General features: G+C 37.6%; 1 protein-coding gene across 1 annotated transcript in view; it reads left to right on the top strand.

Moving 5' to 3' along the window:
• Positions 1–183: 183 nt before the first annotated feature.
• The window catches only part of knl1 (kinetochore scaffold 1), a 30,890-nt gene continuing 8,390 nt past the window's right edge, over positions 184–22,683 (top strand). The window contains exons 1-19 of the mRNA XM_061987172.2: positions 184–294; positions 710–744; positions 1,792–1,828; positions 6,869–6,928; positions 7,019–7,101; positions 7,188–7,240; positions 7,320–7,338; positions 7,421–7,461; positions 7,533–7,585; positions 10,388–11,054; positions 11,150–11,162; positions 12,318–12,841; positions 12,924–12,961; positions 14,563–18,813; positions 19,020–19,083; positions 19,185–19,243; positions 19,319–19,417; positions 19,501–19,616; positions 19,699–19,789. Coding sequence (XP_061843156.2) covers positions 716–744; positions 1,792–1,828; positions 6,869–6,928; positions 7,019–7,101; positions 7,188–7,240; positions 7,320–7,338; positions 7,421–7,461; positions 7,533–7,585; positions 10,388–11,054; positions 11,150–11,162; positions 12,318–12,841; positions 12,924–12,961; positions 14,563–18,813; positions 19,020–19,083; positions 19,185–19,243; positions 19,319–19,417; positions 19,501–19,616; positions 19,699–19,789 — 6,297 coding nt within the window. The 5' untranslated portion in view covers positions 184–294; positions 710–715. The remainder of the gene's footprint in view (positions 295–709; positions 745–1,791; positions 1,829–6,868; positions 6,929–7,018; positions 7,102–7,187; positions 7,241–7,319; positions 7,339–7,420; positions 7,462–7,532; positions 7,586–10,387; positions 11,055–11,149; positions 11,163–12,317; positions 12,842–12,923; positions 12,962–14,562; positions 18,814–19,019; positions 19,084–19,184; positions 19,244–19,318; positions 19,418–19,500; positions 19,617–19,698; positions 19,790–22,683) is intronic.

The following is a 22,683-nucleotide window of genomic DNA, read 5'->3' as shown; positions in this document are numbered from 1 at the left end:
CAGTCCTAATCTCATTTTGCTTAATATTTTAAAAAATATATATAAATTGTGTTATTAAATAATTACGTAAGATTATTCTAAAAAAAGACGAATACATAAATATGTAAATAATTACGAAATAAATTACAGCCGTATTATGTACGCTGATATGGTCTACTTACTGCGCACGCGCATTTGCGCAGGGGCGGCACAATTCAAAACTCAAGACGTTAGCTTCTCGCCATGACGGAATGAAACTGTTGTTTACCAAGTAGCCACAATCATTTTAATTATTTGACTAGGAACAACTGGAAGGTATGTACGACATCATTGTTGTGTTTGTGCGACGTTTCTTTACTTTAACATTGTCTCGCATATGTTTAGCCAAATACAAATAGCGTATGCTAACAGACAGCTATAGTGTAGGCTCCGTTTGCACTTGGGCGGGCGTTTGTTTACAAAGGAGCTCTTACTTAATTTATATAAATATACTTAATGTACATTGCAAAATTAGCGTTTCTTACAACGCACACACTTGTCTGAAAATCTATTTTTCAGCTTCACTGGTCATTATTGTTACTATAAATGCGTTTTCAATCACTGAATGACGTCACATTTCCTTACAAATATTGTAGGTAACTTAGACTACAAGTTTTACTTTTACTCGATTTACTTAAAATACTAGTGAGAAGAGGCCTTTCGTTCTAATGGCAAAATAATTGTTTTGTAGGTCAAAATGGAGCCCCTGGACCCTGGCAAGAATGAGTGAGTAAAACATGTCATGTCATTTATAATAATACAAAATATATAATAATCATTGGTTATGGTTATTGTGTTAGTTTATTTCCAATGTGCATACAATTACAATATGAGACATCACATAATTACAGTTTCTCATTACAGCATGTCCTAAAAAGGAGTAGGAAGAAGCAGAGTTTTTCAAATCCTACCCCTTTACGTATCATAGCGATTACTAACACATTTGTTACTACTCATTGTGTAACACAACAATAAATAAATAGACAAAAGAGTAAGTAAATCATTAATAAATGCAAAAATACAAATAAAGGTCTCATAAATAAATAGTAAATTATGGTTCACATTATGAGACGAATAAGATTTTCTCTTATTTCAACAATGTTTAAGATGTTTATCAAGATTTTTCTTCCTTGAACTTTGTAAACATTTTGACTTTGAACATCGGATCATATTAATACATTGTTTAATTTATTTGCTTTAACCATTACATAATTTAATTCCACATACTGACATACTAAAGGTCTTAAGTGTTGTACGTACCTACATATGTTTTAAATTAGTTTTCCCTAAGGTTATATTTCCCCTCTTTTGTTGGGAGTATTTTTTGTACATATGTAGCAGGTTATAGTTTGCTTTGTAAATAATTTGAGTTCTTCACAAATGCGCCAAATCATTGCACTTCAATATTTATGATTCAATAAATAAAGGGTTTGAATGTTCTCGATAGCCAACGTTATGTATTATTCTAACTGATCATTTTTGTCACGTGGTAAGTGAATGAAGCATACTTTTATAATTATTTTCCAATATTTCTATGTAATGTTTTATGTAATAGCTCGGTAGAGAATATGGAGTGAGTTGTGGTCCAGAACATATTTGGCTTTATTCATTATTGACATATTTATGCCACTTTGTTTTGTGTATTTTTTTTAATGAGATTTCCAGTTAATTTTATCATCTGTTATTACATCCAAAAATGTGGTTTCTTTTACTCTTTCAATGTGTACTCCGTTAGATGTAGACACATTAAATGACCTTTTTTTTTTGTTACAGTGAAAACAGCGGATTCTCCAATAGACACATTTCTTCTGTGAGTAATACAATGTACTTTTGAAGAAAGGAATACGATGGATGTTCTGTATTGTTGCGATATAGCATTAAAGCCCCCGCAAATGCACAGGTTTCTTTTTTTATATATACAATTTTTAGTATTATTCTCTCCAAAAATAGGTTGTTTTTTTCCCACTGAAAACATGACTCATTCATCCTAAATCAGTCATTTATAAATATGTGATAATAAAGCACATTAGTATTGGTACGTGACAAAACATATCAAATGCAAAATATCTCAAAGCAATTGATACCATTGCAAAGACCTTGAAAAAACGTTCCAATGGTAATTGAGCCGTTGTGGTCAGCCAAATATTAAGGGCGCTACAAATTTTTTAAGTTTAAGAATCAATCTTTTTTTTTTTGTCTTGAATTATCCATTAAGGCGATAGAAAATTGTGTGACCTGTATTTTGGAAAATTAACTTCAAAACATCATAGCTCCCTTAATTGTCATAAATACATGAAATAAAAAGCAAATGGATTAGTTCAGTAACCCAAAGAAAATCCTTTAATGTCAAAAATAAAAACTTGATTAATTAATGTAATTATTTTATTAAGTTAATTAACAAATGTACTTATAATTAACAGGAAAAAAGCTGTTCCTGCCATATTTCCTAGAATTCTCAAATGGGGTTTTCAACAGATGGTTCCTTTTTGAAAAGGCAATCTTAAAAACAATCTATTTCCATCCATCCATCCATTTTCTACCGCTTATTCCCTTCGGGGTCGCGGGGGCGCTGGAGCCTATCTCAGCTACAATCGGGCGGAAGGCGGGGTACACCCTGGACAAGTCGCCACCTCATCGCAGAGCCAACACAGATAGACAGACAACATTCACACTCACATTCACACACTAGGGCCAATTTTTAGTGTTGCCAATCAACCTATCCCCAGGTGCATGTTTTTGGAGGTGGGAGGTAGCCGGAGTACCCGGAGGGAACCCACGCAGTCACGGGGAGAACATGCAAACTCCATTAAATCTAATTAATAAATCAATTATGTAATCGATTAATTGAAATAAACACAAATTCCCTATAACTTAAAATTTTTCTATGCAGTTTTCTACAAATTATACTTTACAGGAGTTCAATAAAATGATCAATCAATTAATTTCATGCAGTGTTGTCACTATGACAGTGTCAAGTCCCCACAGATTGCATCAGCGCCATGAGCATACTTAAGGTAAAGTCAAAGTTCGCTATAACGTGGTTCAATATAACCTGATGTCTTATATACAGTAACGCCATCATGCCATGGACTCCGATTTTTTACCCCAACAGAGTAAATTACAATGTTTTCCACCAAATTATTGCGTATTTACAAACTTACACATTAAATCTTTATTAAAGTCTCCTTAAAGAAGGAAAACCGGTTTGTATATATAAAAAAGATAGAATAACAATATCGAACCAGTGATGTCCAAACCTACTGGTTTAGGCAGCCGAGCTACAAGGCATAACTTTTTCGAAAAAGAAAAGGGTAAGAAACGAAGGATTTTTACATACCATGACATCGGGAATAACGCAATCGGTATTTTATGGACGCCAACGACCGCATTATATGGAACTTTGAGTATATAAAAATAAAATACAATTTTGAATACAAACTGAATAGTTTAAAAACATCATAAAATACCATTAAGAGTGAATAATTGTGCATTGATATGATGCTATGTAACCATAGTGGAGCTTTTTGCCTGGATTAAATGTTACACAAATTTTGTGGATTTTCATGGCTGCGGCCTCGAACAGACATTTTTCGTAAGCAAAAAAAACATATTGACTTTGTTTATCAGCACTATAAGGACAGATATGTATGCAAACAAATACAACTACAAGTAAAATTATCAATACTTACCTTTGGGGGACAATGTTGATTTTTTTGCACTTTTAGAAATCCGTTCCGAAAATTTCAAAGTTGATGCACTTCTGGGATATTTGAACCACACCATCAATAGAGGTGGGAATCTTTGGCCACTTCACGATTCCATTTTGATTCAGGAGCTACGATTCGATTAAAAATCTAATATTAGTGCATCTTTAAATTAGGTATATTGGTGCAGTTTTACATTTAATTTGGTTTCACTATATAAGCTTTTATCACTTTTTAAAAACAGTGCAGGCCTCGAATTGTAACTTTTTTAGGTCAAGGCAAGGAGGGCTCATATTTTAGGGCACCAAGGCAAGTAAGAAGGGCACCGAGGCAAACGTTATTTTCTTTCGAGACAGGAGATATATGTGTGTGTGTGTGTGTGTGTATGTATGTATGTATGTATGTATGTATGTATGTATGTATGTGTGTGTGTATATATATATATATATATATATATATATATATACATAAAAAAATAGAGGCAAATAGTGTTCATTTTATGAGATCTACGGGTGCCAATTATGGCCAAAGTAATAATTAAGATTATTGTTATCAATATTGAAATCATTATTACCGTATTTTTCGGAGTATAAGTCACTCCGGCCGAAAACGCATAATAAAAAAGGAAAAAAACATATAAGTCGCACTGGAGTATAAGTCGCATTTTTTGGGAAAATTTATTTGAAAAAACCCAACACCGAGAATAGACATTTGAAAGGCAATTTAAAATAAATAAAGAATAGTAAACAACAGGCTGAATAAGTGTACGTTATATGACGCATAAGTAACCAACTGAGAACGTGCCTGGTATGTTAACGTAACATATTATGGTAAGAGTCATTCAAATAACTATAACATATAGAACATGCTATACGTTTACCAAACAATCTGTCACTCCTAATCGCTAAAACCCATGAAATCCTATACGTCTAGTCTCTTACGTGAATGAGCTAAATAATATTATTTTATATTTTCCGGTAATGTGTTAATAATGTCACACATAAGTCGCTCCTGAGTATAAGTCGCACCCCCCGGCCAAACTATGAAAAAAACTGCGACTTATAGTCCGAAAAATACGGTACTAATTGTTAGGTAAAGCAGTGTTGGGGTGTGAACGTAATACCATCATGTCATTTGTAGTGTCTAATAAAAAGACTACAGAAAAACGTTATCCATATATTTATAGACAAATATTAGTTTTTTAAATTCTTTAATAACATCAACTTGTCAGCTTTTTGTCATTACATGATGCTTTTATCTCTATTTTTACATTTTGATAAAGAGAGTTTTGATTTATTTATTTAAGTTTTGTATGTTATATGTAGATGTAGATGCTGTATCGGGACAGATCCATTAAGAGTTTGAGCAGAAATATGTCGTATAGGAATTAACTATACACAATAAAACATTAACAAAATGCTGTGTCACATGAATAATTGACATGAAAAAAACACAATGTAAAAAAAACAACAACTGGTGTTTACTTTTTGATATCAAAATAAAACACAAAGCAGTTTGGCTAATGAAGATGAAGTCTAATAAACAAGCTTTGTTTTTCTCCAACGCCTCCCGAGTGTTTCAGTACAACAGTTTGGCCAACAAAAAAGCCCCGTAGTGATCCTTTTCACATCGAATAAACAATCTTCACAGCCTGCGTTCAATTCGATGAGATGACAAAACATTTTAGCCAGTATTGATGTTATTTGAACACTGATACAGTTTGCAGTTAAATAAAGGATGAGTGAACATCCCAGTCAACAAAGTAAATTCTTTATAAACAAGTTGTGACAACGTTCACGACCCATCGCCCATAGTTTTCTCCTTCGCTGTATACTTTTAGTGTGGGGGCAAGTGTCTCCAATATTGTCCACACCTGTCTCCATCTAAACACAGCAGTGCGCTCTTAAACGCACGGCGAGAAGCGAGGGAAAATGACGTTAAAACAAGCGCTTGGCTCCGTTTACTCCGTGGAGAAATCTCCGCAGGTGTCGTTGGTCTGCCATGATTATCCAGCCAAACACCGCTAGTGCGCATGCGCCTGACTTCGTGTTGCCGAAAATGCATTAATAAATGACGGTTTTGCTCTAATAAATAAATTAAACGGTATTACTAACCATCGCAAATTATCATTATGCCGTCTCTCGTCCATTAACAAGTAAAAAGTCAAGGGCGGTCACGGCATGTTCTTGCCGCAAATGTTGGTCAATTCTTTGGGCATTACGGCGAAAGACGAGGGCGGTCGCGGCACCTGCCGTGGTTGCCGCGGTAAAATTCGAGCCCTGACGGTGGATTTGTAAGAAGAAATTCCCATCACATTTATTACATTTATAGAAATGCGTGCAAAACTGGAACATAGGTGCCCTATAAAAAAGAAGCTGGTCAGATCTCTTGGTGAGATGGCTCCCTGCAGTCAGCCAAATGTTTAATATGTCTACATTACTTTATTTCCACTGAATAAATCGATTATTGACATATACTAATCGATTTTATAATCGTCCATATCCGAACTGCGATGCATCTAAAAATCGATTATTTCCCCCACCTCTAGTCATCAACCTCTGTGTTCTTCACTTAGTCCAAAAATAAAAGGCACCACCACAGAGGGAGTTGGACACATGGAAGTGTGTCTGCAGAAAGACAGATAATGTTTTGTAGCTAAATATAATCCAACAGTCACTTTTTCTGTAAGTGTTGAGCTGTAATCAGAGGAAGTTAACGTATATCTTGTTGAAGGGGGAAGAGCGAGCTGGCGTAGCATATGGTGACGCAGTGATGCAGAAGCTTTACCGCTGGGTTGGTAGAGCGGCCGTGCCAGCAACTTGAGGGTTGCAGGTTCGATCCCCGCTTCCGCCATCCTAGTCACTGCTGTTGTGTCCTTGGGCAAGACACTTTACCCACCTGCTCCCAGTGCCACCCACACTGGTTTAAATGTAACTTAGATATTGGGTTTCACTATGTAAAGCGCTTTGAGTCACTAGAGAAAAGCGCTATATAAATATAATTCACTTCACTTTATTAGAGTGTCAAATAATATACTTGCGTTTATTTGTCGGGAATGTAGCCCTCATAAATAGCGGGGATCCAGTGAATATTTGATATTGCTCTAATCAATGGCATGAACCATGCTGTCAATTTATGATTTTCAGATATTAAAAGCCCCGCGGAAATCAATACGATTTCCTGATTCAGAGCAACAGGAAATCCAGGTAAACTGATTTCTCAATTTGAGATTTTGACATTTTTAAAGTTAAAAATTACAGGCTTTTTTTCTGATGATTATTTTTGTATTCATTAAGGTGGAAAGTGCCAAACCAGTGGAAAGAAGGAATTCCAGAAGAGTCAGCTTTGCCCCAGCTAATGATGTTCTTCTTTTTTCCAAGTAAAACACGACAGTCATTTAATTAAATACAGTGTTAAAAAAAAGTGAACAATTTCATTTCAATAAATGTTTTTCCCTATTTCTAGGGATGTGAAAAAGACCTCATCTGACCGAAGTCCATTACAAGAACTAATGACAAGTATGTAATATTTTTTAGACACATTTATTTTAATAGCATTGCAAACCAGTTTCCTAATTGTTTTTTTTTACCCCAACAGCAGTCCCAACACAAAATAGGTACCGGTAACATGAATATTTGTATTGACATCCTCATATTTACTAAAAACATTCTTCACAATCATAAATACATTTCTAATAGGGTCCAGGTGACAAGTGAAGATGAAATTCAACAAATTATGGGTACTTGTATATTTTCACATTATGGTTCATTAGCTGGTTACTATTATTCATATTATTTGTCTCCAATTTAGGAATGGAAACCCTGTTGAATGCACCACTTCATACCGCTGAGCAAAAAGAAAAGGTAGGCGTGGCGATATGGCCTAAAAATTAAAATTTTAGATTTTTTTACAAAAAATTAGACTTACGATGTTCTGCGATTTTTTTTGTTTTTGTTTTAAGAAACCAATGAACAGAAATGACAGTGATAATTCGTAACAAGTTTCTTTTTTATTTTATCAAAAATTAGTAGTTTGAAATGGCACTGCATACACTGCATCTGACTCTGAGCAAAATTCATGTTTTATATAAAGTGGGTTCTTTTTAGAACAGATATAAATTAGACTTTGTAAAAAAATAATTTTCAAAAAAGATTAAATTTAGCTATTGTAGCGAATTTCGGTATATTTATTCTGATGCTTTTGCTCATATGTTGATCAGTACGCATTGTTTTAATCAAAAAAAGTTATTCATTATAGAGCTTCTTATTGGAGGCAAAACGTCTGTCTTAAATAAAGAATACTTGTATAAATAAAAATGTGATTTTGAGTTCAGTGAGTGGATAAACAGGCTTTTTTCTCAATCTGGGCACCACATCTTTCGCGACTGCTTTAGTGACCGTTTCCTACTGTGCTCCTTTATTATCATACATGGTACTTTGTGTAAATGATTCTATACATGGTACTTTGTGTAAATAATTCTATCCCAGTCAGCTGCTTTTTAGCTGGAGTTTGTTTGTTGTGATGGGTCGTGGTTAGGGCTTTGCATGGCAGCTCCCGCCATCAGTGTGTGAATGTGTGTATGAATGGGTGAATGTGGAAATAGTGTCAAAGCACTTTGAGTACCAAAAGCGCTACACAAGTATAACCCATTGGTGTTCTTGTAAAAAATTGCATCCATTCGGCTGGATGCTTTGGTTTCAGATCCTAGAAACCGTTTGTTCTGGTGCTGTGATTTTTAAACTGTTTTTTTTTTTTCAAACAAACTTTGAGCCATGCAATCATTTGTTCTATACCTGTTGCCACAAAACCACTGACGACACTATTCATTTCTTTAGAACATACATTTCGCTCTCATTTGCGTTAGCACTAGCCGTGTGTGTGTGTGTGTGTGTGTGTGTGTGTGTGTGTGTGTGTGTGTGTGTGTGTGTGTGTGTGTGTGTGTGTGTGTGTGTGTGTGTGTGTGTGTGTGTGTGTGAGGGGGAGGGGTGGAAGCTACGGAGGTTGCTGGGACAAAAAGTATGCCGGAGCAAAAGGAGAAAAAACAAAGATTTTTTTTTTAAATCGCCTGCAAAAAAAAAAATGTATTGATAAAATTGATTTATCGCCCCTGCTATCACCCAGATCAGAGTTGTCAAACTTGTTGAAGGTCAAATGGTAGTTATGACATCCCTCAGGGGGCCGCTTGTAACAGTGAGTAATATACCAATTTGTATATGCAATTGATTATTATATTTACGTACACTGTAAAAAAAAAATCTAGATTTTACATTAAAAAAAACTGGGAACTTAATCACCAGATTTTTTCTGTTAAATAAGCAGGTTTTTTTTTTACTACATATTTTGGTGAATGATAAAACGGAAAAACTGGCGGCTTAATCGCGAGCATTTTACTGTAATATCATACGGTGGTTTCTACAAAATATTGTAAATGGAAAGACAATACCACTGTTTTTTTTTTTACTTCTGGCAACTGAGCTGCCAGTTTTTACCGTAAAAAAGTGGTGCCCTTTTTCCATTTACTGTAAAAACAACAACCGTAGATTTTACGGTAATAACTGGCACCTCAATCGACATAATTTTATCGTAAAAACAATGTTAGTTTTGTTTTGTTTTTTCAATTTATGGTCCTATTCTGTAAAAAAAAAAGAAACCACCATCAATTTTACCGTAAACTCTATTTTAATTTATCAGTGTACAATTTGATGATTATATTGCTTTGGAAATCACAAGTCAAGCAGATATATAATCATTTTTATTTTGACAAATTTCAAACATTTTTGGAAAGTATGATAATATAATATTTTTTGCAATACTGGATAATATTACAGTTTAAAAGATTTGCAATTTCATGCAGTACATACATGTTTTTCTGTCAAAATGGAAAGAACGAATACATTTAGTAAGAAAAGATAAGGTACTTTATTGGCGCAAATTATTTCCAGGCATTTGCAGGCCACATAAAATGATGTGGCGGACTAGTTCGGACTTTAAGTTTGACACCTGTGATCTAGATGAAACTGAACACTTTAAGCAAGCCATTCATCTACATCAGGGGTGTCAAACTCATTTTAGATCGGGGGCCACATGGAGAAAAATCTACTCCCAAGTGGGCCGGACTGCTAAAATCACGGCACGATAACTTAAAAATAAAGACAACTTCAGATTGTTTTCTTTGTTTAAAAATAGAACAAGCACATTTTGAAATTGTACAAATCATAATGTTGTTTTTTTTACAATTACCTGTTGCGGTTAATAGTACCGTATATATACTTTGTCGTTATTTATATTTTCTGAATAAATTATGTGATAATCTTCATCAGTCAACTCACTGGTGTTAATTTTCAATCCATCAAAATAAAAAAATTATATCAAAATCAAATTACGGTACAGTATGTTATTTATGTAGTTTGATCATTTTCCTCGACTGATATACTAACATCATGTAGTTTATTTTATACATATATAGCATCATCTACAAAGATACAAAGTATTGCTATTGCGACATCCAGTGGACACATTTAGAACAGCTTTCATTAAAAAATTTCAGGTTCATTTTTATGCTTCGCAAACTCATCCCGCGTGCCGGATAAAACCTGTTCGCGGGCCTGATCCGACCCTCGGGCCGTACGTTTGACACACCTGACCTACATGTTATTTGTCTTCAGGCCAACCTGGACACAGGCTTTGGAGAGAAAACCATGATTTATTGTGAGGATGATGGATTTTTGGACATGACCCAGTCTCACACTGTCAACATTGCCTTTTGTGAAGACGATCTCTTCGGTGCTCCACAGAAGAGTGGTTCCAACTTCCTTCCAAGTGGAAAGAGTACATCAGATTGTGTATTCACAGATATTAACCTAAGGCATACATTCAACATGGCCAGAGGGTTTGAATTTCCACCTGATGGCAGAAACACAGGTTTCAGTCAATCAGTGCCAAGCTTTGGTCCTACTTTGACCCACTCTCTGCCAAGTCTTTCAAAACCAACTGCATTGAAGATGAAACTTTCTAATGCTACCGTTAACCCAAGCCTCTCCCAGACCAAAACCCAAAAGGTCAATGTGGATAAAGAAAATCTCGTTCCGTCTTTCTTTAGAAATGCGGGGAATGTTAGAGAATCATCCCGTGGCAGCACACTCTGTCAAGATGAAGACGTTAATATGGACGTGACAAACACTGGCGGCGTTACAGGATTGACCGCTGACGACGATGACGATCCTTTTCAGGGGCTATTTCCCGCAAAAGAAATGTACTCTCAGTCTGATAGAGGGTCACAACAATCACAGAACCAAGAGAACCCACAGAAGCAAGCCACTAGGACACCAAAGGGTACCGGTACTTTTATTTCAGTTAACAAATTGAACTTCCTCATAATGTCAATTTTTAAGGAGCCTACTAACCATTGTTCAAATTGTTTTTTACAGCATCAGAAGACAGGTACGTTTTCTGTACATCTCACATTGGCTTTTCATTTACATTAGTCGACATTGTCGAGCAGCTAGGAAATACTGTGTGATGTGTATTTTTTTTCTTCTTTTATTTTGGTTTTAAGAGTATTTGTCCAGACCAAGATGGGTCGTCTTATGTTCTAGTCTGTGGTATGCAGGCTCCATCTAGTGGTATGCCAAAGAATCACTTATTTAAAAATTCAAACACAGTGTTACTGTTCAGACTGTGTAATGTTACAGTGGCCAAAGATATTAAATATACTTGTTAAATTAAACCTCTGCCTCGTATACTCGCTACTGTATTTTAATGTTGGGCATTATGGTGGTACTTGGAGAGTCAAATGTTTTTTGAGGTGGTACTTGGTAAAAAAAAGTTTGGGAACCACTGTTCTAGTCAAATGGTAATTTGTCGTAATTAATTATAGGACACAGTAGTCAGTGTTTTTCTCGCCCAGAAAAGGACGAGGAGATCTTGCCCCAAGTAAAGGAGTTCAAGTACCTCGGAGTCTTGTTCACGAGTGAGGGAAGAATGGATCGTGAGATCGACAGGCGGATCGGTGCAGCGTCTTCAGTAATGCGGACGCTGTATCGATCCGTTGTGATAAAGAAGGAGCTGAGCCGGAAGGCAAAGCTCTCAATTTACTGGTTGATCTACGTTCCCATCCTCATCTATAGTCATGAGCTTTGGGTTATACGGAAAGGACAAGCGGCTGAAATGAGTTTTCTCTGCCGGGGGCGGGGCTCTCCCCTCGAGATAGGGTGAGAAGCTCTGTCATGCGGGAGGAGCTCAAAGTAAAACCGCTGCTCCTCCACATCGAGAGGAGCCAGATGAGGCTGTTCGGGCATCTGGTCAGGATGCCACACGAACGCCTCCCTCGGGAGGTGTGTAGGGCACGTCCGACCGGTAGGAGGCCACGGGGAAGACCCAGGACACGTTGGTTAAACTGTGTCTCCCGGCTGGCCTGGGAACGCCTCGGGATCCCCAGGGAGAAGCTGGACGAAGTGGCTGGGGAGAGGGAAGTCTGGGCTTCTCTGCTTAGGCTGCTGCCCCCGCGGCCCAATCTCTGATAAGCGGAATAAGATGGATGGATGGAAGTAGTCAGTGTACCAGTGTGTCAAAGATTTTGTGTTTTGTGCCCAAAAGGTGCCTAAGGGTGAACGCTGAAGAAGAATGCAGAGAGAAAACCGTGAGGTTCACAGCAGAGGACATGTGCATGGACATAATTAAGAGTGACACCGGTAAAATCACAACAGATCTGTCAAATCCTCCAAATTTGGACATTTTTGACAGCGACAGAAAAGCTGTGTCTTCTATGGAAAAGAGACACAGAGACACTATTGGACTGTCATCATGTGCAATTAATTTAAACCCTGGATTAGAAAACATCCTAAGTGTCTCAAAGCCAAAAGACATCAGCGTTAATGCAAGATATTCTGGAATGGCTAAACCTTCGTTGACAAAGGCACCATCTAATAGAGATCCAGACTTTCCTGAAGATGAACTGAGCATGGATATGACAGAAGTTCAAACAGGCCTCATCATAGAGAGGACAGGCAATAATGACCCAATCCATTGTCTCAGACCTGCACAAGAAATGCACTCCAAAGGTGGACAAACCGCATCCCAGCAGTTGTGTACTGATAAGCGGAAGTCATCTTGTAATACAGGTACAGAAATGTACCCACTTGAAAATTATCTCAACACAATGCATGTAATAACTGTTTCTAACATTTCTATCTGTACATTTAGCAAAGGAAACATCATTGAAGGCCCCTTTTAGACATCAGGTGAGTTTCTTATTTTTTTGTATTGCATTACAAAATAAATGGATTGAAAAGGTGGGTATAATAACAATTCTGTTAAAGTGGAACCACACTTTTTGGGGGAATTTTGCCCATCGTTCACAATACTTATGTAAGACAACAACACATGATTTAGTTTTTTTATGCATTTATGCAATGAAGCTAATAGACGTCTTCTATTGCGCTCATCAAGTCCTCTAAAAACATCCAAAAACCGCCAACAATGCTCCATTAGTGTTGCCGCGATCACAGAGAGGGAACTACGCACTTTACTCATGACGAGTCACCTAGCGATCCTTTAATCCACAGGCCAATCCACAAACTCAATATGGCTTCCGGTCCGTCACTCAAATACGTCTGTGCAACATAAACACAATTAACAGTTCCTGTTGTTACAAAATGCACACCCACTTAACATGTTAATTGATTGTATTGATTGATATGATATATTTGACATGATATATCATGTAAAAGGTATGTGCTCTGCACATGCATGTCATATATAAATAGTATTTCCAGCTAAGTGTAATTGTAATACAAACGTGTAAATAGAAACGGAGTGATGGGTCTGTGTGGTCTTTTCAAGAAGATGACATAACAGCATTTCACCTTGCACTGCACACATAGTTGACTTCTTTAAGACTTAAAAAAAATAGGGGATGGTATTTTTTTAAAATTGTATTATTTATTTATTTTTGTCATAAAAAAATACAATCATGTCCGGACTGTATCCCTGCAGGCTGTATTGATCTATATTGATATATAATGTAGGAACCCGAAATATTAATAACAGAAAGAAACAACCCTTTTGTGCGAATGAGTGTGAATGGGGGAGGGAGGTTTTTTGGGTTGGTGCACTAATTGTAAGTGTATCTTGTGTTTTTGATGTTGATTTAATTAAAAAAAAATGTTTTGGGGACCACTGGGTTAGAGGGTTAGGGTTAGTAATGGTGAATATGTTCCCCATACTAAAGTTTTACGGGCTTACTGGTTGTATAATAAGGCTATGCAGAATAAGGCATTACTAAGTACTTAATAATGACTAATTAAGAGCCAATATGTTACTAATTTGCATGTTTATAAGCAACTAATTAATGGTGAATATGTTCCCCATAGTAAAGTGTTACCGTTGTTTTTGTTGTGGGAAATAGCGGACATTGTGATGCGTCTGTGAAATTTTTGTGCCGCTATATGCTTAAGATGGCCAAAATATATAAATGTTACATGTTATTATGAATGTGTGTGTTACTACATCACATATGTATTTTGAGCGTGTACGGTTAATAAAAAGTTGATGGAGGTTTTTGGATTTTTTTAGAGCGCTTTGTAGTCGAAATAGAGTGAACCTTGTTACTTCCATTGTTAGCTGAATCTGCTAGCGTTTATTAGTTAGAATGCATAAAAAATAAAAACATATGTGTGCTTGTCTCACATAAGCATTGTGATTGAGAGAAAAAAAGTGCAGTTCCCCTATAAATTGATTAGTAATTGAATAGTTAATTACTTTTATACTCTTTCCAAAAGTCAAAGCAGATAATTGAAATATTTTGATTATATAGTGCTAACTTTATAAATGTCTTTCTCAGGCTAACTGTGATACTCAAGAGGACTGCAGAGAGAAAACAATTAAATTTACAGCTGACGACGAATTCATGGACGTGACAAAAAGTCACACTGTAAACATGGCCTGTGTTTACCCAATGCAGTCACGCAAAAGTCTACCTACAAATAAGGAGCGGACGATCAGGTTTAGTGTAAATGATGCAGATATGGATGTGACACAAAGTCACACTGCGAACATTGCTCTTGTGGAGCCGGAAGAATACCATTATGTTGACTTGTTACCTGCTGGAGTAGACAAAACAATGAGGTGTAATGCAATGGATGCCGCTTTAGAGCAAACACATAGCCAAACTGCAAACTTCGCTAATTTTTTGAGGACAGGAGCACACCATAATTGTGATGTAGCACCTGCTGGAAAAGATAGAACAGTGAGGTTTACTGCAGATGATGCATCTATGGATGTGACACGATGTCACACTGTAAGAATTGATACTCCGTTTGAACCAAGCGCACACAATGTGGATGTTTTACCGGAAGCAGGAGAGAAAACAATGAGGTGTACTGCAATGGATGAGACACAAAGCCACACTGCATACGTTGCTAATTATTTGGAGCAAGGAGCACACCACAATGTTAACTTTGTACCTGCAGGAAGAGAAAAAACCTTGATGTTTACTGCAGATGATGCTGCTATGGATGAGACACAAAGCCACACTGCAAACATCGGTAATTTTTTGAAGACAGGAGCACATCATAATTTTGACGTAGTACCTGCTGGAAAAGATAGAACAGTGAGGTTTACTGCAGATGATGCATCAATGGATGTGACACGATGCCACACTGTAAGAATTGTTACTCCATTTGACCCAAGAGCACACAATGTGGATATTTTACCGGCTGCAGGAGAGAAAACAATGAGGAGTACTACAATGGATGCTGCTTTGGAGGAGACACGTAGCCACACTGCAAACATTGCTACTCATTTGGAGCCAGGAGCACACTATGATACATTTGTACCCGCTGAAACAGAGAAAACCCTGACGTTTACTGGAGATGCTGCTGTAATGGATGAGACACAAAGCCACACTGCAGACATTGCTAATTATTTGAAGACAGGAGCACATCATAATTTTGACGTAGTACCTGCTGGAAAAGATAGAACAGTGAGGTTTACTGCAGATGATGCATCAATGGATGTGACACGATGCCACACTGCAAGAATTCTTACTCCATTTGACCCAAGAGCACACAATGTGGATATTTTACCAGCTGCAGGAGAGAAAACAATGAGGTGTACTGCAATGGATGCTGCCTTGGAGGGGACACGTAGCCACACTGCAAACATTGCTACTCATTTGGAGCCAGGAGCACACCATGATACATTTGTACCTGCTGAAAGAGAGAAAACCCTGACGTTTACTGGAGATGCTGCTGTAATGGATGAGACACAAAGCCACACTGCAGACGTTGCTAATTATTTGAAGACAGGAGCACATCATAATTTTGACGTAGTACCTGCTGGAAAAGATAGAACAGTGAGGTTTACTGCAGATGATGCATTTATGGATGTGACACGAAGCCACACTGTGAAAATTGACACTCCGTTTGAAAAAAGAGCACAACATGTAGATATTTTATCGGTGGAAGGAGAGAAAACTATAAGGTGTACTGCAATGGATGCCGCTTTGGAGGAGACACGTAGCCACACTGCAAACATGGCTACTCATTTGGAGCCAGGAGCACACCCTAATGTTAACTTTCTACCTGCTGAAGGAGAAAAAACTTTAAGGTTTACTGCAGATGATGCAGCTATGGATGTAACAAAATGCCACACAGTACAAATTGATACCCCGTTTGAACGAGAAGTACAAAATGTCCTCTGTGTACCTGCTAAAGGAGAGAAGACGTTGAGGTTTACTGCAGATGATGCAGCTATGGATGTAACAAAATGCCACACCGTAAAAATTGAACACAATGACGACTGTGTACTTGTTGGAGGAGAGAAAAAAAACAGGTTGTCTGCAGATGATGCTTCTTTGGATGGGACACAAAGCCACACGCCAGACATTGCTACTCATTTAGACTCAGGCGCAGACCTTAATGTTAACTTTGTACCTGCTGGAGGAGAGAAACCCTTGAGGTTTACTGCTGATGATGCAGCTATGAATGTGACAAAATGCCACACCGTAAAAATGTGTACTCCTTTTGAACTAGAAGTACATAGTGTCGACTCTGTACCTGTGGTAGAAGGGAAAACTACCAGGTTTTCTGCAGATAATGCCTCTTTGAATGGGACACAAATCCACACTCCAGAAATCGCTACTTGTTTGGAGCAAGGAGCACACCTGGGTAACTTTGAACCTGTTGGAAGAGAGAAAACCTTGATGTTTACTGCAGATGATGCAGCTATGAATGTGACACGATGCCACACTGCAAGAATTAATACTTTTGAACTAGAAGTAAAAAATGTCAGCTGTGTACCTGTTGGAGGAGAGAAAACAACCAGGTTTTTGGCAAATGATGACACTTTGGATGAGACAAAACGCCACACTCCAGACATCGCTGCTCATTTTGAGCAAAGAGCACATCATGGTAACGTTGTACCTGTTGGAGGAGATAAAACCTTTAGGTTTACTGCAGATGATACTGCTATGGATGTGACAAAATGCCACACTGTAAAAATTGATACTCCTTTTGACTTTGAGGTAAAAAATGTAGACTTTGTACCTGTTGGAGGAGAAAAAACAACCAGGTTTTCTGCAGATGATGCTTCTTTGGATGGGACACAAGGCCATTCGGCAAACATCGCTTCTAATTTTGAGCCACAAAACAAAACAAATGTGGATACTTGGCCGGCAGGAGAAGAGAAAATCTCGGGGTTCTCTGCAGATGCTGCTGCTACAGATGGACAGCAAAGACCCGCCATAAATATTTCATATTCAAACAAAGATACTCCTACGAAGAACAGAGATGAGATGAAGCATCCGCCAAGAAATGACTCTTCTCCAGTACTCACTATCCATACAGAATTGAAAAAGACAGATTTCCCATGGGCTAATCCCATTGTCACAAAAGATGAATGTCTATCAGAGTCATCCTCAAGAGAAACTGGTGACACAGACCACTTCATCCCAGCTCAGCATAAAACACCATGCATTGTCAAAAAAACCATAGTTCCAGCTCTGTTGGATAATTCTGTGAGTGATGTCAAAAACATGCATGGCTCATTACAAAGAGCAGAGACTGATGTAAGCATGGACATAACTGAAGCTCAAACAGGTTCTATTGTTGGAGAAAAATACTCTAATGGAAATGAGCATCCTTTCTCTCAATTATCAACACAGGACCCAGATGCTGGTGTTCAAAAGATCAGAAGAGCAACTTCACCTCAGCCAAATCAAGAGTTGGGTCTGAGCAAACAAGATGCAGTGGAAATTTCAAATGTTGCGTATTCTGTCTACTCAGACGAAACTGACATTAGGAACGTGTCTGAATTAGGACATATAACCAGTCCTTTGTTGGCAAACTTTAATTTGGCTAGCGCTGTCGACAATGATAGTCCTTCAAGGAAGTCCAGACGGAAAAGTTTTGCTGATCTCCAATTAAAAGTGAGGCGTTTGAGCCGTTTAGTTAACACGACTCCTGAGACTCCAGCCATAGAAAGCTGCATAGCACCTTTGCCTCATGTGGATCCAGGGATTAACACAAATCCAAAAAACAATGATTTGCTCCCTGTAGTAGTACCTGATGTTATAGCTGATATGGGAAACACTGAGGGTGAAGCACAAGATCTTCCACTAGAATATGCTACTGTGGAAACTCCTTTTAAACTTAAAAATCTGATGTCGAGACTTTCAATGGGAGATTTCAAGCCAAAACTCCCTCAAAAAAACAGAGTTGATGATTCAAAGAAGGCAGATTCCAGCCACATGAATTCTGAGAGAAAAAGGGATCGCACAACCACAACCAACAATATTGCTAATGATATGGGCAACTGGAAAGATGACGTTAGTGACATTTACGATGAAGAGCTTGGTCGCTGTGAAGATTTGTTGGGGACATTGGACACAAGTGGCTCTCCAAAAATGACAGCAAATGTGATCCCTTTTGAAGAATGTGACATTGGTCAAAACTTAAGAGCAGACGCTTTTGAAGAAGACAATCCAAATTGTGCCCCTGGAATAAAAAGACGTTTGCCGTCAGATGAAGGTCACACGGAGGAGGAGAAGAAATTGAAGATGTCCCCTGAGATGGTTCCTGAGACTGCTAAGATGGTAAGTTCATACACCATCACGTTTATTCAATTCAGATTTGGGTTAAGCTTGAAAGCATTTACAAATGTAGGTTTCTCTTAGCAAACCATCTTATTTATATCCTAGTCTATCAATAAATTATCAACAGATGATAATTATTTGTCATAAAGTATCATGTTTTGGAATATGACGGTAACCTGACTACTGCTCCAACCATGACAAAACAGACCATGGATTCCTCGAGCACTACTCACACATCCAGCAGCAGAGGCGAAGCTACATTTAATTCCAGTAAGTTCTCCCTGTGTATAATATCTTATGTGTTTTATTCGTTGTCTGCTTCATAACATCGCATTCATTATTTCTCAAATGTTTATTTTTTATGTCTACAGCCTTTAAACAGAGCATATTTGAATCCCAGCTGGAAGACTATTCCAGTGATGTACAAAGGGTTTGTTTTCAAATCATATCAGGATCTAATTGTATGATACCTCCATTTATGAGCGCTTGCCTTTCATTGTTCCAGAAATTAGAGGATGGCACAATAACGGTATCAGAGTTCTTTAAGCTCTTCAACATTGACTTTGTGATCCATAAACCCCGGCAAAGCATACTTCCTGGCAGAGTAGGTTATATTCTACTATTGTGTCAATTATTGTGTGAACTAGACAATGACTAGTATTCACCGACTTTTTTTGTTTTGCTCAGCCTTCGTCCGACACAGATCGCACTCCAGTGGATGTGATGAAAGACAGACTTATAAATCGACCCAAAGAGCGGGTATATGAAGCTGACATCAAGAGCCTGACTGAAAAGGTGGAAGGGTGAGATGATTATCATCCCTGAAAATCATTACTCAAAGAGTACAGTTACAAAGTTCTGAACACATGTTTTGTCTATACCCAGATTGAGTTACCGAATGCGTGACTTGGACAAACCTCTCAAGATGATCAATGCAGCGTTATGGGAAGAGATGAAAAATTCTTCAGAAAAGGAGGTATTGTTGCTTTTGCTCACTTCAACGTCGCTACTCATTTGGGGCAAGGAGCATACAATAATGTCGACTTTGTACCCATGGCTCTTTGAGTGGAGCCAGATCTTTAGGGGCCGTTCCTTTGAAAGTGCCCCTCAAAAAGCAGGCTTGTTAATATAGTTCTTAGAGCTCTTTTTATCAAGGAAACTATCAATTGTATCAAGTATAAGATAAGACGTGAATCAGAATAATTTAAATTAACAGAAATTTTACAGTACTGCTGGGAATTACTGTATTCTGAAATATTGACTATAATTTTTTGTTGTATTATTATTGTAAACATTCCATAAGGTGCTGCCATATCCCCATGCTTTGACAGTGACATCACTATTTTGAATTTTTTCTTATCCTAAAAAATACTGTTGCACATGAGTGTTTTAACAGTATAAAATACACAAAGATTAAGTGGCCATAAATATTAAGAATAACATGTATTTATGTATATGAAGAATATAAAATCCAACTACAGTAGGATAAAAACTAGGACATAAGCAAAAGGATCCAGAAAAGTGAATCAAAACACAATGAATCCAAAAATAGAAATGAATAAATCGCAAAATTATATATTTATATGTTTTTTTTAAATTAAAAAAGTAAATCCAAGGCTGCTGTTTCCTTTGACTAATTTTCTAGTCCAGTTGCCAGTCTGGTGGGCAATTGCTGATACTTTATCTGTTTGTGTACAAAAATGTCTCTCAAATGGCTCAGAACTATAAATCTGTTTTCATCGTTCACATTTAAAAACCTTTCAGAAGACTTGATTCAGTCGCAAACATCACATCTCTGGTAACCCACAAAAAGTAATGTTTAATGATATTTCAACACATCCACACTATACAGTATATAGTTTTTCCTGAGGTCTTCTTGTAAATGAACTCAATTCAGTTTTTAGTGTACCGGTAAACTAAACCTGGCCCAAGATAGTAACACAATATATTTATCAGGAGTCAAGTTCTGGTAAAGCCAAGAAAACTGCAGCATCATTTCTGTAATTGTTTTTCATTGGTAGGTCTCACAAGCATTCACGCAAATCTCCGGCAAAATCTCCAGATGTTCTAATTCTGATCTTTTGCAGATCACCAGAGCAAAACAGCATCTTACACAGATAACATCACTGTCTCGTGCAACGTATAGAATACTTGTCTTTTGACTGTGGCACTTGTCGACCACTAGGAATGGGCACTGTTGACATTTTAATCGTGCCGTACGGTACCCGTTTTTGTTACTTTTGTCTGTGTTCATGTGTTATTAAATATTATTTTCTCTCATAATAATATATAATTTTTAATTTGAGGTTTAAAAATGAGCTGAAAATAACTTTGCCATGCAGTTGTTAAATCTTTATTAATTTATTTATTTTTTACTTCTGAGTCTCATTTATAGCAATTATTATAAAAAACACTTTGCATGCATTTGCAATTTAGTTAAATCACAGCACATACTAAAACGTTTCTGAAACTGTCTTGGGAGATAAAGGGTCTCAGTGGTAGACATAGTAGTTGTATATCGGCTGTGCATACAGTCTGTATCAGCTGTCATTCACCTCCAGACCACGCCCCCTCGACTGCTCGGATGAAAGAAGAAAGGCTCTTTGTGTGTTTTAAAACCCGGTAGTACCAATGGAATTCGGTCGGTGCCATAAAAGTAACGAATTTGGTGCCCATCCCTATCGACAACACAACACTACGCCCCCTGGTTCCACCGCTGTGTAATTTTCTTACAAACCCCGTTTCCATATGAGTTGGGAAATTGTGTTGGATGTAAATATAAACGGAATACAATGATTTGCAAATCCTTTTCAACCCATATTCAATTGAATGCACTACAAAGACAATATATTTGATGTTCAAACTCATAAACTTTTTTTTTTTTTTTGCAAATAATAATTAACTTAGAATTTCATGGCTGCAACACGTGCCAAAGTAGTTGGGAAAGGGCATGTTCACCACTGTGTTACTTGGCCTTTCCTTTTAACAACACTCAGTAAACGTTTGGGAACTGAGAAGACACATTTTTTAAGCTTCTCAGGTGGAATTCTTTCCCATTCTTGCTTGATGTACAGCTTAAGTTGTTCAACAGTTCGGGGGTCTCTGTTGTGGTATTTTACGCTTCATAATGCGCCACACATTTTCAATGGGAGACAGGTCTGGACTACAGGCAGGCCAGTCTAGTACCCGCACTCTTTTCCTATGAAGCCACGTTGATGTAACACGTGGCTTGGCATTGTCTTGCTGAAATAAGCAGGGACGTCCATGGTAACGTTGCTTTGATGGCAACATATGTTGCTCCAAAACCTGTATGTACCTTTCAGCATTAATGGCGCCTTCACAGATGTGTAAGTTACCCATGTCTTGGGCACTAATACACCCCCATACCATCACAGATGCTGGCTTTTCAACTTTGCGCCTATAACAATCCGGATGGTTCTTTTCCTCTTTGGTCCAGATGACACGACGTCCACAGTTTCCAAAAACAATTTGAAATGTGGACTCGTAAGACCACAGAGCACTTTTCCACTTTGTATCAGTCCATCTTAGATGAGCTCAGGCCCAGCGAAGCCGACAGCGTTTCTGGGTGTTGTTGATAAACGGTTTTTGCCTTGCATTGGAGAGTTTTAACTTGCACTTACAGATGTAGCGACCAACTGTAGTTACTGACAGTGGGTTTCTGAAGTGTTCCTGAGCCCATGTGGTGATATCCTTTACACACTGATGTCGCTTGTTGATGCAGTACAGCCTGAGGGATCGAAGGTCACAGGCTTAGCTGCTTACGTGCAGTGATTTCTCCAGATTCTCTGAACCCTTTGATGATATTACGGACCGTAGATGGTGAAATCCCTAAATTCCTTGCAATAGCTG

Source organism: Nerophis lumbriciformis, linkage group LG26 (genome assembly GCF_033978685.3).
Source record: "Nerophis lumbriciformis linkage group LG26, RoL_Nlum_v2.1, whole genome shotgun sequence".
Lineage (NCBI taxonomy): Eukaryota > Metazoa > Chordata > Actinopteri > Syngnathiformes > Syngnathidae > Nerophis > Nerophis lumbriciformis.
This window is presented reverse-complemented; position numbering and strand designations above follow the sequence as displayed.